This window comes from Aulostomus chinensis, chromosome 3, assembly GCF_037954235.1.
Source record: "Aulostomus chinensis isolate RoL2024-O1b breed Wild chromosome 3, RoL_Achi_v1.0, whole genome shotgun sequence".
In the NCBI taxonomy this organism is placed as follows: Eukaryota; Metazoa; Chordata; class Actinopteri; order Syngnathiformes; family Aulostomidae; genus Aulostomus; species Aulostomus chinensis.
The window spans coordinates 16321049-16337861 of record NC_141322.1 but is presented as its reverse complement, the minus strand read 5'-3'; the positions used below and the strand labels follow the sequence as shown (position 1 = coordinate 16337861).

The following is a 16813-nucleotide window of genomic DNA, read 5'->3' as shown; positions in this document are numbered from 1 at the left end:
ACAAAGAAAATGTACCATTGATAATAATAATGATAATAATGGTAATGTGTGTGTGTGTGTGTGTGTGTGTGTGTGTGTGTGTGTGTAACCTCAGTAACACAAATTGTGGGAACTTTTCTGAGTTTAACACACACCAGGTTCCTGCTTTAAATCCCTACTCAGATATTTATAAAGCACCATCATTGTGCAGTATTGCTGTTGACTAGTGCACAGTGCAATTGATTTTTTCCCGCCTCTTTTTTCATTTCTATACATGTGTACCCACAACATGTATTTAGCAGTTATTATTTTATTCTATTAGTTTTTGATTTTATTGTCAATGCTTATTTTATCATTAGAAAATAAGTGCATCAGTGCTTTTTAAACAAATACTTTAAGATCTATCCGAACATTATTGAACAAATAAACAACCTTTATTTGAGGCTGTAAAAAAATTAAGGCAAATATATCAGAGGCGAATGCTCATTTGCAGTGACTTCTAAAGAACGGATTGTGTTGCCCCCCCACTGAAGAGATGGAGTAGTAGCCCATTAGTGGGTGCAGACTGATAAGAACCAAGAGAGAAAGCTGATCCTCTCATTACACTTACTCATTTTAGGAACACATGATTTTTGGTCAAGGCTATGACCACTAATAGCCATTAGATGTGCATTACACAGCAGAGAAGCCTTCATGTGACTGATCAATACAATTAAGTTTCCAGAGTAAACTGGGCGAGGCAGTCGACACTCTGCAGCGCAAACCGTCAGTCACTCGGAGCGCAGACAGAGACGGAGGAGTTTCTTCAGATGGAGGTAAGACAAATGACAAATGTTAAAGCTAGAGAGTTCGCTTCATTCATTTGTGGTTCATTTGTTAGTGTGTTCCATGTATGCAATTATCTCTTTTAACCACAGTGACTTACAAATTGGGAATTGATTTAAATTGTTTTTTTGTAGGCCTCGAAGGAAAGCATGTCAAACCTGGAGACCGGAATGATCGCCATCATCCAAGTATTTCACAAATACTCAGGTCACAAGTGCAATTTGAGGAAGGCCGGCTTGAAAGAGCTCATCAACAATGAGATGAGTCATTTCATTAAGGTACGTTGTGGATCTGAGTGTGTTCATGGCAGCACTTTATAGTTCATGTTGGTCATAACAGTGCGATTTAAAGATAATGCAAAACTAAACGTTGTCACCTTTTCTGTGTCTTATCTTTTGAGGTGTTGAGAAAAGTAATGCTGGGATATCAGTTAAAGTGCACCTATCAGTCAGTGACTTTCATGGAGTAGTACAGTTAAAGATGCATCTGACAAGAATGCTCATGACCAGTTCCATTAAAGCTTACTTTTTTTTAAGTTTAATGCTGAAATAGCGAGAGAAAAACAAAACCCTGAGCGCACACCTCCATCTCCACCCTCAGGCAATGTGATGATCAGTATTGGAAGAAGAAATCAGATCTTTTACTCAAGTTAAAGAAGCATTTGACAAACAATTAAAAAACTAAAAGTCCTGAATTCAAACTCTTACGCAAATGCACCGGGATTCAAATGCACTGTTAAACCTCACCCTCGAGCAGCCCTACGGGGGGCGCAACATTTACAAAAAAGACCCGTTCAAAACACAAAGACACCATTAAATTGACCTTCAGATTTATTTAAGTCAGCAAACGCGTTCAGTACACACATACTGTAAAGGTAGGACAGTAAAAAGTATGTCACCACCTGAAACACTGTGACCTACGACACCAAAGATTCACGACATTAAACTGTAATACAAAAGTACTACGCTGCTTTCCATCGCTATTATACATAAGAAACACGAAAACCTAATAATGGTCACAGAGCGTCTGGCTTGTAACAGTCCAGTACCTCCTCATTTTCATTTCTGCTTCTTACTGAACAGAAAATCCAAGACAATGAAGTTCTGGATGAGCTGTTCAAGGACCTTGACCAGAATGGTGACCTGGAGATCGACTTCAAGGAGTTCATGACGCTCATCGCCATGGTTACTTCAGCTTGCCATGACCTTCTCAGCCCAAGCTCCCAGAGTGCTAATCTATCGCTCAGTGCACCCGTTACCAATTAAAACAATAACAACAACACAGAAAAAGTGTGGGTTTTTGTGTGTCTATCAGTATGATGTTCAGACAATTCCTCCTACTTCAGCCCAATTGTCAGAAACTCATCAATGAAATGACCTCATATATAGAACTACATGATGTTCTGTTAGTAATCTTTCTGACAGACAGGCACTTGGAGATTAAGGACCTGAAACTATCCCAATGTGAAAGAAAAGAATTTTTTTGAACAGATGTGCCCCCAAAATGCAATACAAATTCATCCTTGACCCACGGTACATCCCTTACCCAAGTTTAGTGAAAATATGCCTCTGTTTGTAATAAAATCCTGCCAACAGATGGCACCGATCACAAAACTTCCTTTGACTTTCTCAAATAAAGAAAGAAAAAAATAAAACCAGAAAGGGACTAAACATCTCCCCCTAGTGGAGAATCTGCAGCATGATCTATATCAGTGAGCCTTTTCAACTGAGGTAATAGCCAGAGGTTATTTGAATCTCAAAAGTAAGGCATGCACATTCCCTGAATGCGCAGTTTCCACATTAAAAGTAGGCTAAACAAGAGTTCACCCCCTCAGATTTTTTTCCACAAAGTCCAAGATTTTCATCCAGGAATCTTCCTGTGCAGCAGCGTGAGGTGCAGGGTGACCTCCCCATATAGTCATGACTGCAGGTGAAGCACAAGGGAACATATCAGGTTTCTGCAATACACGCCTATGTTTAATAATGTGAAGAACACAGTAGGATCTCGGTAAGTTAAAGCATAATTCGCTTACTTTTTGGGGGTTTGGCCCTCCACAGAGATATTCTTGCATTGGGGGAATATGGTGGTTCAATCAGGTGGCCAGCACCCGGGTAAGACAGGCAGGTGAAGAGGTGGGATTTAGCAGCAGCGCTCAGAGACTCCCTGATCTGAGGACCAGAGTTACAGTGATGTTAGGAACCCTGAGTGCAGGACTGCTGGGGAAGATTAAGTAGGATGACGTACCAGGTTTGCATTCTCAGAGCTTGCAGAACTCAGGTCATCTTCACCCACGATGTACATTAATGGACAGGCAATATTCTCAATCTGCATGAATACAGGAGATCAATGATGTGTCACTGTTGTAAAATATGTTGAGGAATATTATTATACAAATTTTTAATGTATGTGTGTTTGTACGTCACCTTTAGCATGCTGTCAGAGGGCAGGTTTTGAGGCAAGGACAGTGCCTTAAAGCTGACATTGCCTTCACTATCATACCCCCAATATTTCTGTTCACTGAAAATGAAATTAAAAAACTTTAATTAGAAAAATGTAATTTTTTTCCAGATCAATTTGTAGTGCAAGATTTGAATCAATTGGTTAAACTTCCATTTTCTGCATAGGATTCAACTGGAAAATGTTACTCTGATTTTAAATGAAATAAATGCAGGTTGTACTCAAGAAAAGACCACTGAAGAATAACTGGTTAATAATCAGTACTGATTCACCTGTCAAAGTTGCCACTCCTGCCATGTTTGTCTATGAGCCTGATGGTGCTTCCTACTGGGCCGTTGATGCAAACCAAACAGGACGGCTGCAGAGGAGAGAGGCAGATTTACGTCCAACTTGATCAGTTTTACAGTCCATCTTCTATTGCAACAGGTCCATTAACATCATTCTATGACTCATTATCTTTATACAATATCACTACATAAAACGCATCATTGTATTCAGGGGCGGCATGGCTCAGAGGTAGAGTGGCCGTCAAGGAACCGAAGGGTTGCTGGTTTGATTCCCACTTCTCTGATGGCCCTGTGATGGACTGGCGACCCGTCCAGGGTGAACCCCACCTCTCAACCAATGTCGGCTGGGATAGGATCCAGGGTCACCACGACCCTTAACAGATAAGCGGTATAGGAAATGGATGGATGGACATTCCTTATCAATATACTCACATACACTTGTGACACGTATGTAAACACACATGCACATACACTCATCGACGTGTTAGTTTAGTGTGTAAACCTCTGGTGACTGTTCTTCATGTCTACGTTCACCTGAGTAAAGATGATGATGCTCTGATGTACCTGGACAGAAGACTGAGTGGTCATTCGAAGAGCCAGGTAGACTCCAAAGGAGAGACCAGTGATCCCGATCCTCTCGGCACAGATCTGATGATGATCTTGGAGGAGGCCGTATGCTGTCTGGGACAAAGCGAATGAGATTATGTGGGATTTGTAACTCAGGATAGCTGCCGTGACCTGAGTCATAACCTGGAGTTAACTGACATTTATGGAGGGAGAATCTGAAGGGAAGTGAGGCAAATGCAGAATTCTTTCTTTTAAGATCTTGAGCTGAGTCCACCAGAACGTCACATAAACATGCATTTAAACTGACCTTGAAATATTCATCATCAACATTGATGCGATCTTTTGGGCCAGGTAAATCTTTGTGTCCAAGGTAGGCGAGAGAAAGACTTGCATAGCCTCTGGATGCGAACAGTGCAGAGCGGTACTCGACTAGTCCTCCCCCCATCCCCCACAAGTCCAGCATGGCTGGAAACCTGCCTGGACCTGCAGGGATCCAGCACAACAGGTCAGAGAGGACACAGGTTTTTCTTTTTTTGTTGTCACACATGTTAATATTTGTGTTTATGCTCACCAGGTGGTAAGAATAATGTTCCTACGACTCCATTTTGACGAACCTCCATTCTTTTTACGCCTGGTGCCATATACCAACGCTCAGTAGTCACAGCTGCCAGCTCTGTACTCCTTCTCTCCCTGGGGGACACGTGGCCCTCCAGTAAGGAAATGTCAAAAACATACGGAGTCTCTACGTTTTTCTTCCTCAGCCTGCCCAAACACATTTGAATCATGTCAGGAAACTCTCATGGACCAACATGACATGTTTGTCAGTGTGGCTTCACTCGTCTCACGCTGGGATCCTCCAAACAGACTCGATCTGACAAATGCTTTCTAATCAACCTTCAGTCTGTCGTGGGTGGAGGCTGGCGGGAGTTAATGGCTGCTGTAACAAGGTTTCCTTGCTCAATGATCATAAAAGTGGAATGGATGAGAGTCTTGCCTGACACAATATGATTAACAGAAAAGGATGGATCAGTTACCACAGGGCGGATGTCTAAGTCTTTTTTTTTCTCTCAGGAACCCCCCCCCCCCTTGCCTTAAACCCTCTCTTGACCCAGGAGCAGGCTGCAGTCCCCAGAAGAGTCCCATTGGCTCGCAGCCCAAATATGAACCACCGATGGAATGATCCCTGGCCACTATCAGGGTGACAGAGGGACACGAAACAACACAAATGATACAGCTACAAAAATGTTGAATTAGTCAATAGAACGTGTTTTCTAACAGTTTAAAAGTTGCCTTATTTTGATGATTGACTGCTTAATAAAGACTATTGAGCCTGGAAATTATTTTTTTCTTTTTCCTGTGATGACAAGTTTGTGGTGTAGTAAAAGTCCAGTTCTGTTTTCCTTGAACACAGTGATACTCTCCTGGCACATGAAACGCGTTTTTTTTTTTTTAACCAATACTTGTGACAAGATATTCAGATATCCACTCTTCTAGAAAAATACCACAGTCAGAGGCAGCTTTTTCTTTTTGGAGGCCTCCTCCCTGTGATTTGGAATAACACCCTCTTAAGGCAATTGAGTTTAATTGCAGTACGGATTCATGGTGGTCATTTGCATCGAAAGGCCTTGACAAAATGCTTCCTTTTATGGATGATTTGGGGAACTTTTGGTTTTCCTTTGAGGCTGTTATGGGTCCCTACTTCTGATTCTGGTTCTGAGTGTGCATGTGTGCACAATAATGTAGCATAAACTCACAGTGAACTGTGCCATCCGCATTCGTCTTATAGTGGGCAAATGCTTCCCACAAGTCTCCGTCATCACTCTGCATTTGTGCGCACACTGTAACTGGGCTGTGTGGTGGCAGGAAACCTCCTCTGATGCTGATGCGTTCATCTATGAGGGCACGAGCGGGTGTGGCGGTCAGCACGGGGGCCGGTCTGGAGCTGCTCCTCCATCGGACCGCCCCTACAGGAGTACAACAAGTATGAGAGTCTATACAGGATGTTATTTGAAATGTTTGAATGTTAAGGCATTTGACTTTGTGCAGAAGGTTTTTTTTTTTGTGTACAGTATCTTTCTTGATACCCCCAGCAGGTGGCGCCAAAGACAAATGTCTGTAAATGTTTGAAGTTTCATGGTTAATGTGAGAAGAGTTAAATAAAGAATTAACTTAACACTTCACTTGCTGGTACGGAGAAGGATCGAGGCAGGGTTCACTCCAAATGATGTGTCTATGGAGGAATAAACTCTTGATATGCAGAGTCCATAGAATCAATTCACTTTTTTCATTCGCTGGGGTTGACGATGAAACTCTACCGATCGTAAACATCAGGATGGATGTTTAAAATATTGTATTCGAGAAGAAAAAAGAACTCATCAAGCTCTTACATTTGAGCAGCACTTATCCCTTTAATTAAAAACTATTTTTTTCTTCCAGCAGTTTCAGTTATTGCTTTGATTCATCTGAGCTTATCCCCATGTTTTACACCAGTTTGCTGAATAGCACCAAATAAACCCTAAAACACGAGGTGTTTTTTTTCCTATGATCTATAAAAAGACCTCTCATGGTTTGCAGACCTGCATCAATCCAAGAGCAGCTTTACTCAGGGTCAAAGTAGATTTCATTGCTCAACATCAACACAAGAACTCCAACTCAGCAATCAAAAAGCACCATATTCCTACCCAGTGCACGGTGCAGGCATCCCAGCTTCCTCTGGACAGTGAGGCGTGGGATCATCTTCACGTCTACGAGCTGTAACAACACTGTCGCACTCATATGCGCCCTGACCATGACGGTGACTGTCTGCCCTGTAAACAGAAAAGAGCCATCAACTCTAGGTTTGCTCTACCCCAGTAAACCAAAGACCTACACACTCCCCTGCCAGGGTGACTCTGAATCTGATTAATGTAGCTCCACTGTTAGATATTAACCTTGGACCTTTGTCCCGCTTAACTCCCCAACACACTGTTGCACAAGTGAGCAGATGGAAGATGCTTGATTCAGTTACGAAACAGACTTCAAAAAGTACACTCAAGCCGAGGCAAGGGCACAGTTAAAATGCAGTTACCCACAGTTAAAACAGGAGAGAGACGCTTGGCTTGGTCAGAGCGTGGCTGAAAGGAGAAAATGATGGGATTCCTAACAATTTGCGGTCAGGTGATTAAATGTCTGCAGCATATCACTGAATAAACATACACACACAAACGGAGCAGTACTAATGAGTTACCCGATACCACAACAACAACTTTGACCTTTGAGCACCAACCTTTTTTCAGGTCTCGTGTTGGGTGAGGTTGCGACCTTGAACTCAGGCTGCTGAAGGCTTTCAGTTCATCCTTGAGTACCAGTGGACATCTGAGCCAAATTCAGACTAATTTCCTCAAGGAGTTCCAGGGAATCTTCATCAAATCCTGTTAACAAGAGTGGGACGTACAGAGGGACAATCCAAAAACATGAAGCCTTAGGCTTATACACGGAAACAGCCTGAGAAACAATGACCCCTCTAATCAGGAGCATTTCCTCTTGTGACAGAATGTTATTCTGAGCCTGTTGGACTGAGTGACTAAATGAAAATGTGAAGGATCCTTTTCCTGATTTTTATTGTTTAAAATAGTTGCTGACGTCCATCAAAGCGTACTTATTCTTGCCAGTCCACGTGGCAGACCCTCCTCAACTTTATTCTCAGTTGTATTGGCTGCAGATGGAACAGAGATTCTCTCATTGACCGTCTTCAGTCAGACAGACTGGGGCCCCATCACTCCTCAGTCCTGACAGTGAGCACTGGGACCCCTCAGGGCTGTGTGCTCAGTCCCATGTTGTACACTTTGTATAACCATGACTGTGCACCCATTCACAACGGCATCACCCTTGTTAAATTTTTGGATGACACTGCCGTGGTGGGGCTAATTCACAACAACGACAAGACAGCCTACAAATAGGAGGTCCTGAACCTCACTACTTGGTGCTTCCTTAATAATTTGGCAATCAACTCCTAAAAAAACAAAGGAGTTGCAGATACAGAGTACAGATGTGCTCTCTGTCAGACATCTAGAACATCAGATGTCTGCGCAGGGCCGGAGGCATCACCTCCGACGGTTCACATCTTACTGGCTCTTTGAGATGGATCTGGTGGAACCACTAAGAGGAGATGTTTGCCATTACCACCAGGTGGTGCTGTGTTAACTGACCTGAGATTACCCAAATCCTGACGTCACACAGACAAAGGCCACACCTCAATGCAGGTGATAATTATACCCTGCTGAGTCTCTATCAAGTTAGCTTTTTATGAATTTTATGAATATGGTCCATTAAAGATGTACATTATTATTATTATGTTGTTGTTGTTGTTATTATTATTGTCATATTTGTCACGTAATCAACATTCTCTTGGGTCAAATTGAATCTCAGAAGAACAATTTTAAATTTGATGTTTAAAAGTACATCTGGAAAAATAGAAAATCTAATTTCCATACAGTTTCGATCAAGTGATTCAATGAACGTTAAATAAACCTGAAAAACTGTTCCAAGTGGAAAGACTATCTCATTTTGCTCTTTGCTGTTCCTCTGGCTGTTTCAACACGATACCGTCCTTCTTGACATCAACCGTCTTATTCTTATAAATTCAATTTGTGATCATTTCTTTAAGAGAGACTTGGTTCCAATGAACCCACTGATGATCAAGTATTGACAGGCTAAACATAGTAGCCCGTCAGGTCTGACAGTTCATCACACACCTACATGAAGTACAACTGACTTTTTTTTGGGGGGGGGGGGGGGGGGGGCTTTCAGTGTAAGCTTGATTAGTAGAGGTCTGCTTTAACTATCACTCTCCCGGAAAAAAAAAAACTTCAAAATCACAAAATGGACAAAATCTGAGAAGTTCAAGAAGACCAGGTGACAGCTGGAGCACCAAATCGTGATTCATGCGGGTGTTGACTTGAGTGGCAGGCTCGTCTAGACTCGGAGGTAACTGCAGTATTAGTGTCGCTTCAAGAGGAATAAACGCTACTCATGATAATACTGCTCATTAATAAAGTATGATATCTTACCACCAGGAGCTTTTACAGAGTGAATGAACTTGCAGCAGCGCTTGAACCCACTCAGGCCTCAGGGAGAGAAAAGTATACTGAGTTTGCATGAGGCAACGGGGGCGGAGCGGATCTTAAGGGAGACTTGCTTGTTTGTTTCTTCGGATTGGTTAAAAGCCGCTTGGAATGAATCTAAATCGGTTTGACAGTTACAGTATAAAGCCTTTTTTTTTTTTTTTTTTGGTAAATTTGAAGATTATTAAAAAGAGGAACTGAATAAAGACGCGAGGTGGAAAAAAGGAAAAAAGTTGTCCACTGTTTTGATGAATACTTTTCTTTATTTTACTCGAAACTCGAAATACCTTACAAAATCATTTTAACCTAAAGGTGTGATTCAGTTTGGAAAAATACACCTCGCCTTGTATCATACTGAGTGAGCGTTACTTTACGATAAGCGACATAGTGGCGAATAGTGGTTTAAATAAAGTTGATTAAAAAAATCGTTTCCGGAAGCAACGCTGCTACAGCTTTAAGAAGAAACCTTTATGGAACAGAATAAATAATTTCGTTTCTGTCTCTTAATAAGAGCTTTAATGATTACTTCTTTACACTGAAATTTTCTTTTAAGATGTTTCGATTCTAAACTCACATCAACAGAAGCCTTCAAAATAAAAGTTGCTCTTACTTGGAAAGAGAGAAAAACAGTTTATTAAGACTTATATGAGAATAACAGAGAGAGCAAGGCTGAGTCCACTCACTGCTTTTATAAATTAAAGAATAAGACGTTTTCCCCGTTTTACCATGATGGGAGAATTTCTACTAAGTAATGGAAGTTGCACAAGAATTGATGCAAATAAAGAATGCAAGATTCAGTATAAGAATGGAGTGAGCAGGCAACTCTGTACCAGCCTTTATAAGCATAAAGTTCAGTATGGCAAGAAGTTGTGATGTGTGAAATAATTGGAACTTACTCAACTATGAGTAGTTGAAGGAAGAAGGTCACATGCTCGTAGGCCCTCACACTCTGGAATGATATGAGAGCGCTGACAAGTTGCCAAGAAGAAGCAGTCAAGAAAAGGAGTGTTGAAGTCACAACTGGGCTATTATAACCAGGAAGGAAAAGCAGAGTGGGGAGAGGTCATGCAACAGTGGCAGGTGGCAGCAGCCCTGAGATGATCTCAAAGAGAGTGAAAGGATGGAGAAATGGGAGAACAGCTAAAAAGAGCAGGCAGCATTTTGCAGGATAAGAATCGGGCACAGCAACCTTAACAGCGCACTGTCATATGTCATCGGAATAAATCCAACATACCCAGTTTCACATATCCTTTTATCAAGCAAGGAATATATTCAGGAAAGACAAGATATGATGGCTCAGTTGCTGAGACAGGGCCGTTGGATAATAATATTAAAAGTTATTTAGAATGCGCAGACAAGGAACAAAGCAGGATATGGATTTTTTTTTTTTAAGGACTGGTCTGGACTGGATAGACATTTTAGGGAGGTGCAACAGTAGCTTGCCCTTAAAGGGGTTGCGAATAGGAACTGAAGATGGCGCTGTTGCAATAAATTGGATATCAAACACGAAGAAGAAGAAGAAGGACGTTTTCCTTCCGGTTCAGTGTCAGCGTCGTGACTTATGTTTTTACTAGGGTTGATGCTTGGTGAGAGAAGGGCCGTCTTCAGTCTCTGCATCGTCTAGAAACCAGTAGGCAACCGAGGGAATTGTTATCAAAGCGACAACCCGTGTAACCTCATTTTTCAGGTCCGTTTCAGCTCTCCGTCTGATTTGTTGTCATTGTCTCCGCTACTCTCACCTAAAACAGCCGCTCTAACTTGTCCTGATAAGCTGTGTTATAACATTAGACACGGTCACATGTTCGCGTTTACTTGGCTTTTATTTGTCAGTAATCCACAGGATGCCACCGTGGTCTTTGTGTTGCGTGTATTAGCACTTTGTTGCAGGCCAGTGTTCGCTTTTGTTCACTGTTGAGGGTGTGTTGCTCTACACTTAGCTAGCGGCGGTGGCTATTAGCTCGTAACAGCGTGGCACAAAATCTTTCGGTGTCATGAGAACCCTCACTTCCTAATGTTTAAAACATGTAGCGAAGGTCGTGGCTTTAGCTGAGGTATTACAAAGTCTGACAGAACCATTTCCAGCCGTCCTTCTAGCTTCACTCTGACTTGAAAACTTGATGTCGACGTCACAAAATGAGACAAGATTACATTGGATTCATTCGTGGCATTACCTCACTGATTAGCAGTGGTTGACAGCTAAATCAGTCTCATGTTCGCCCTTCACTGACTACAAAATTGCGTGAATGTCTAAGTACTCACTGTTGATGGGAGGGTGACAATGGAAAAGCTGTAACCACACAGTATCTTTGTCACGTCTGTGGATTGAAGCTTTTAGAGCATAAAAACACAAATAAAGTTAAACAAATGTCTTGTTATGTTCTTGTATTTGTAACTTTGTTTTCCACCTTAGACACTGATACTGCCCACTCTTGATGGGCCACCCCGGCCCAGATAAAAGCGTCCTTTGGGCCTGCGTGACCAATTTCAGCCCAAAATGGCCAGTCATTTCCGTAGCTACATCTGGGACCCAGTCCTGATTGTGTGCCAGATTGTGTTGATGCAGGCCATCTACTACAGCTTCCTGGGCCTATGGTTGGCAGGGGTCGACAGTCTGGTGCAGTCTAACCGTTCACTGGACCAGATCTTCAGCTATGAAGTAAGTGAGGTCTATTCAACCTGTTTGCTGCTGGTTCTGAAATTGTTTAGCAATTCTTCCTTTGCTTTGGCAGGTCCTTGGTTTTGCTACAATGCAGGGCAGGCTCTCAATGATGGCATTCATATTGAACTCTCTAACATGGTAAGAGATGTTTCCAGTGTTTTTATTTCTGTGTGACTGAAGAGTTAAAGTGCTTTTATTCAAGCATCTCATGATATAACCCTTTTAAAGGACATAAATTATTCATTAACTCTTGCCCAACAGCAGGATGCTCCCAGTCTAACTAAAAACTGTTATGAAAATCCTAAATTTACATTGGATAAAAAAATAAGCAATAATTCATATAGATTTGATATGTGACTTGAACTTTTACAACTTTTAAGATGTATCATTACATCCCAGGGAATAACAGTTTTGCTGTCTCATGATTCCTGCAGCGCCCTCGGCCTGTGGTTCTTCATCCGCCGAGGGAAACAGTGCCTGGATTTCACGGTCACTGTGCACTTCTTCCATATGATCGCCTGCTGGATCTACAATGCTCATCTTCCTGCTGCTCTGTCCTGGTGGCTCATCAACGTGGCCTGCATAGCGCTGATGGCTGTCATTGGAGAGTACTTGTGCATGCGGACGGAGCTCCGGGCGATTCCAGTCAATACTGGACCCAAGTCCAACCTTTGAATTTGTTTTGACACTCTCCTGAAAATGGATATCTGACCCTTGAGGAACTTGCTCAGAGGAGCCTTATTCACTGTTGACAATAAGAAATGGAATATGAACTGCTCTCAGCGTATGAACCTCAAGGACCCGCTCTTCAGTTATACATTAAACGAACTGACTTATTTATTCATAGCTTTCCACTAAATGTTGGACAGTACTAACTGTGTAGCATATTAGCATACACATCTTAATGCTTATCAGAGAGTTTGTTGGTTTACAATCTTTGTCTAATCCCGGTAATCGGAATTTTTGCAATTGAGGACGGCAACATGAGCATCTCATACTTTATGCTTTTATTTTGGAACCCAAAGTACGTTCAAACCTAACATTGGACCATGTTGCTCTGTATTTGTGTTTGTATGAGTACACACCGGCTTAAATGGGAAAACAAACCTCATGACCATCATTTTATATAACATTTTGGGTTCAAATTGAAAAAAAAAAATCCTTCAGTGGACTCAAGTTAAGAAATGCCAACGTGGAAAATTACCTTGTGAAGTTTTTAATATTTGTCCTCATAGCTGCATCTAAAGGTTAGCTCCTGATTAATTTCATGTTCTATTATTATTTTTTGAATACTGTAGTGCATCATTGTATAAACCCAAATGTTTGAAAGATATTTCTTTGTGATAAGGCTAATTTTTACCCAACTGGATAAATTGTCAGTCTATTGGATTTTGCACATCATTTTCCACAACAACACAGTACTTTGGGGACATTCATCACCATCAGTTGTGTCCGCGCTGTTGAAAACACCATCACTGTTTATGAAAAGTCTCTTGATGTCCAGTACTTACGGTTTTTGGTGCAATTTTTAGCTTTATGATTTGGTGATTTGCATTTTTAAAAACCGCACATCTAAAAGAACATCCCTGTATTACAGCTTGTTTAACACGTGCATCTACATCTTTATTTTCTGTGGGGCTGGTCAGATTAAAACTTTGTAGCTTTGGTAGTCTGGGACATGCAGTGTCTTGTTTTGATAGCCTGTTTCTAAAATTGACTTCTTCCTGCAGGGGTTGATATTTATAGGATGAGTTTGACATTTTGTGAAATAAGCTCATTGGTTTTCTGACTGACAGTAAGATGAGAGAAACTTTCAGGAAAGAAGAGCTAACAGCTTCTTAGCTTAGCATAAAAGATTAGTTTGTCTAAAATGGGGGGAGGTGGGGAAGGTCCACTTTCCAGCAACGGTAAAGAGTTTGAATTCCCCTGCGATGTGTTGTTTTGGGGGGTATCTGTACAAATTTAAGAAAAAACTACACCCCACCTTGTATTTTGTGCAAATGAAACAAGATACTGCCTGCTCTGCCAGCTGATGGGAATAAATCTTTGAATCCCAGTCTTTAGAAGATAAAATGGCATATTTCCCAAAATGCCAAACTATTACTCCTTTCAAAATTGTGCCCAAACACAACACGGTGACTCTTTTTGTGCCACGTTATTCTTGGCAGTCGCTGCTCTGCTAATTTCACATCCAAAGCCATGTAGTCCTCAACATAGCTTTATGAAGTTATTTTAATACAAAGAACTCAAGAGACAGACCTATTCATGAGATTAAAATTCCCTGACTTTTTTTGTTTTTGTTTTGTTTTTTTGGTTGCAATTGCAATTTCATGAAACACTAACAGTTCAAATGCCAGTCAGGAAACAGTAGGTAAGAAAAATAATTGGCCTGTGCGATTCAGATGCCAGAGATTGGTCTTCTAATGAGGGGCACAGCACGAGCGAGCCTTTAGTTCTCTGAAGGGTTTCCACCCCAGGCCGTGATCCCTCATTTTCTCCCACCACTGCCTCTGCTGGAAGTGTCCAGGTGGAAGGAAACAGATGGGAGCGCAGTGACGACTTGAAAAATGCTATTTACAATCCTCATTACCAGCATTTTGCTAGAGGGACGACAGTAGTAGTAAGTGAGTCATATACAGCAGAACTCACCTTCCTCTGACCCATTTCTGGCTCATCGATTAAATGCTCCACTATTCCAGCTCTAAATGTTTCTAGTTCTCTGCTGTTCAGTATTTCACGAAAGGGTGATGCAAAAAAAAAAAGAGCTTTTCAGTGCTGGTGCTTTATTATTACAAACACATTACTTTGCCATGTATTGCTTTATACAGTCTTGTAAATAGTGTGCTTTTCTATCAATAAAATGAAAGGACCATGGATACTGAACTCATTTTTACATTCAGAAGTTCTTTTCCATGTTAAAACTGTCGATAGTGTTGATTTCTTATGGAGTAATGATAATTATTGTCATGCTTTCTTCAACCGCATACAAAGGGACCATACATATTGCTCATGCTTTGAGGACATTTTGTACTCTCACCACCAGACACTTGACATTCTGCTTACACTCATGAGACATCAAATAAATAGAAACCACTAGAACAAACATGCTAATAGAGGTGGTGGGTGTATGAGGTTGGGCGGGTAATGAATCTGTAAAAGGATTCAGCTACACCAGCGAGCCTAATGTCATGCAGAGATCAATACCATTGTACACTTTTGTCTGAGGTAAAATCAGCCATTTTCAGAAGCACTGTCACACGAATTTATCATGCATTTTTGTTAAAAGAGATAACACAAAGTATTCAGGACTTAAGGAATCGCCATCATTTTGATAATACCTCTAAGGACTGTCAGTATTCAGAGACTTATGCAACTGGAGGGCAAAAAGGGAAGCAAAAACCTCAAATGGATGGAGTTGATTTGTAATCTTGAAGTCTATGACCATTGCACTAAAAGTTGCTTCTTTTTAAAGTGAGTAGAATCTACTTAACATGACAAATTTAATGGCAATTTTAAAAAGACAATTACAATTAGTGATATCTCACATGGCTTATCAGCTAAATGCGTTAAAAAAAATCATTAGGTTGGTAACAAATATCGTATGGTAAGATGAATGGATGCGTATTCGTCATTTGCTCCTCTCTCATTTAAAGCCAAGCTTTTATCTCCCAATCACACCAAGTGATTAATAATTTTGGAATTTATACTGGTTTTGACATCGTAATTACGTGGCTCGGTTGACCTCTAATAGACGTACTACTGATAAATAAAAAAATCTGTTTTTAAAAATATGCTGCTTTTCTAGAAAGACTACAGCAATGCTTTTATGATGCTTACTATTTGATGTCATTGTCGGGGTTAAAAGTGATTTAAAAGTGTAAATTGCAGGTGCGCACTTTCACGCAGATGAAACAGAAATGTGTGAAATGAAGAACGTTCACATTTATTTTACTCAGACATGGAGAAGGGCTGGCGTCTGAGAGTGGGAGTGTGTGTGATGGCATGGCAGATGTCTCTTTTTGGTGTCATTGTAGCAGCCGTGCAACCTCAGCCACATCAGGCTGAAGTGTTGGGAAAAGAGGTCAAAGGCTTTATACAAGTGGCTTGATTGTCACCTACATAAACATTTAATACACATTGAAACAAGTGGCTTTCCACCTATTGTATAGGTCAACATTAGTATATTCTACCTGTGCTAATAGTTTTAAAATTGTAAAATAGGGTTTGTATTTTATGACTCCGAGCGAAAATATTGCTGTTTTTGTTCAGGCGCTCCATTTCAAAGTTACCTGTTTAGAGTCATGACGGTTGTGTTCATTCAAACTCCCTTGAGATAAACATTGGCCTTTTGGTTCTAACAGAGATCGTAGAAGTAGTTTGCTTTGTGCTGAAACATGCGACTTCACCTTCATGTCTGTATGCTAAACATAAAGCGATCAAAATATGGTTAACTTAGGCAGTTTCAGCTAGCCTGGCTATCTCTGACGCTTTCAAAATATGGTTAGCGTAGCTGGAAGCAGCTAGCCTGTCTTACTCTGAAGCTAGCAAAATGAACCTGCCAGCTACTTTTAAGCACAGTAACACTATGTCACAACTGTCCCCTTTGTGTCAGCCAACAATTACAAAAACAATATTGGGGGAAGTATTTTTTGTAAAGAGCTTTGTGCAAAGCTAACAAGCTATTAGCTTATAACCTCATATTTGGAGTCTACATCTAGAAATGTTATCAATATTCTTATTTTATGTCTTGCATTAGTCTTTAGGATATCATGATAAAACCATGTAATGCAGTGGAGCGGACACAACAAGAGGAACACCTTGCTGTTTGAATGATTAAAAACTAATAAAATTAGAAACAAGGAAGGCCAAATGGGTAGAGAATATTAATGCAGTATCATCAGAATCAGAGTTTCACAATCCATACCATCTCTGGGAGT

General features: G+C 41.0%; 3 protein-coding genes across 3 annotated transcripts; 2 read left to right on the top strand and 1 right to left on the bottom strand.

Annotated features, from left to right (window-relative positions):
• The first annotated feature begins 747 nt into the window (after positions 1–747).
• Positions 748–2260, top strand: LOC147267880 (protein S100-B-like). The gene is made up of 2 exons (XM_086198985.1): positions 748–1082; positions 1887–2260. The coding sequence occupies exons 1-2, from the start codon at positions 954–956 to the stop codon at positions 2067–2069; spliced, it is 312 nt and encodes a 103-aa protein (XP_086055111.1). The 5' UTR covers positions 748–953; the 3' UTR covers positions 2070–2260.
• LOC147267879 (bile acid-CoA:amino acid N-acyltransferase-like) lies at positions 1554–9353 on the bottom strand. Its single transcript, XM_086198984.1, has 13 exons — positions 9164–9353; positions 7381–7525; positions 6797–6922; positions 5870–6079; positions 5206–5305; positions 4687–4877; positions 4423–4598; positions 4113–4229; positions 3534–3619; positions 3228–3321; positions 3049–3129; positions 2837–2972; positions 1554–2727 (listed from the first exon to the last, which is right to left on the bottom strand). Exons 3-13 carry the CDS (start codon positions 6903–6905, stop codon positions 2627–2629), a joined length of 1401 nt encoding a protein of 466 aa, XP_086055110.1. The 5' UTR covers positions 6906–6922; positions 7381–7525; positions 9164–9353; the 3' UTR covers positions 1554–2626.
• A 709-nt stretch (positions 9354–10062) lies between these two features.
• Positions 10063–14747, top strand: sys1 (SYS1 golgi trafficking protein). The gene is made up of 4 exons (XM_086198983.1): positions 10063–10904; positions 11628–11873; positions 11947–12014; positions 12311–14747. The coding sequence occupies exons 2-4, from the start codon at positions 11712–11714 to the stop codon at positions 12549–12551; spliced, it is 471 nt and encodes a 156-aa protein (XP_086055109.1). The 5' UTR covers positions 10063–10904; positions 11628–11711; the 3' UTR covers positions 12552–14747.
• Positions 14748–16813: the final 2066 nt, after the last annotated feature.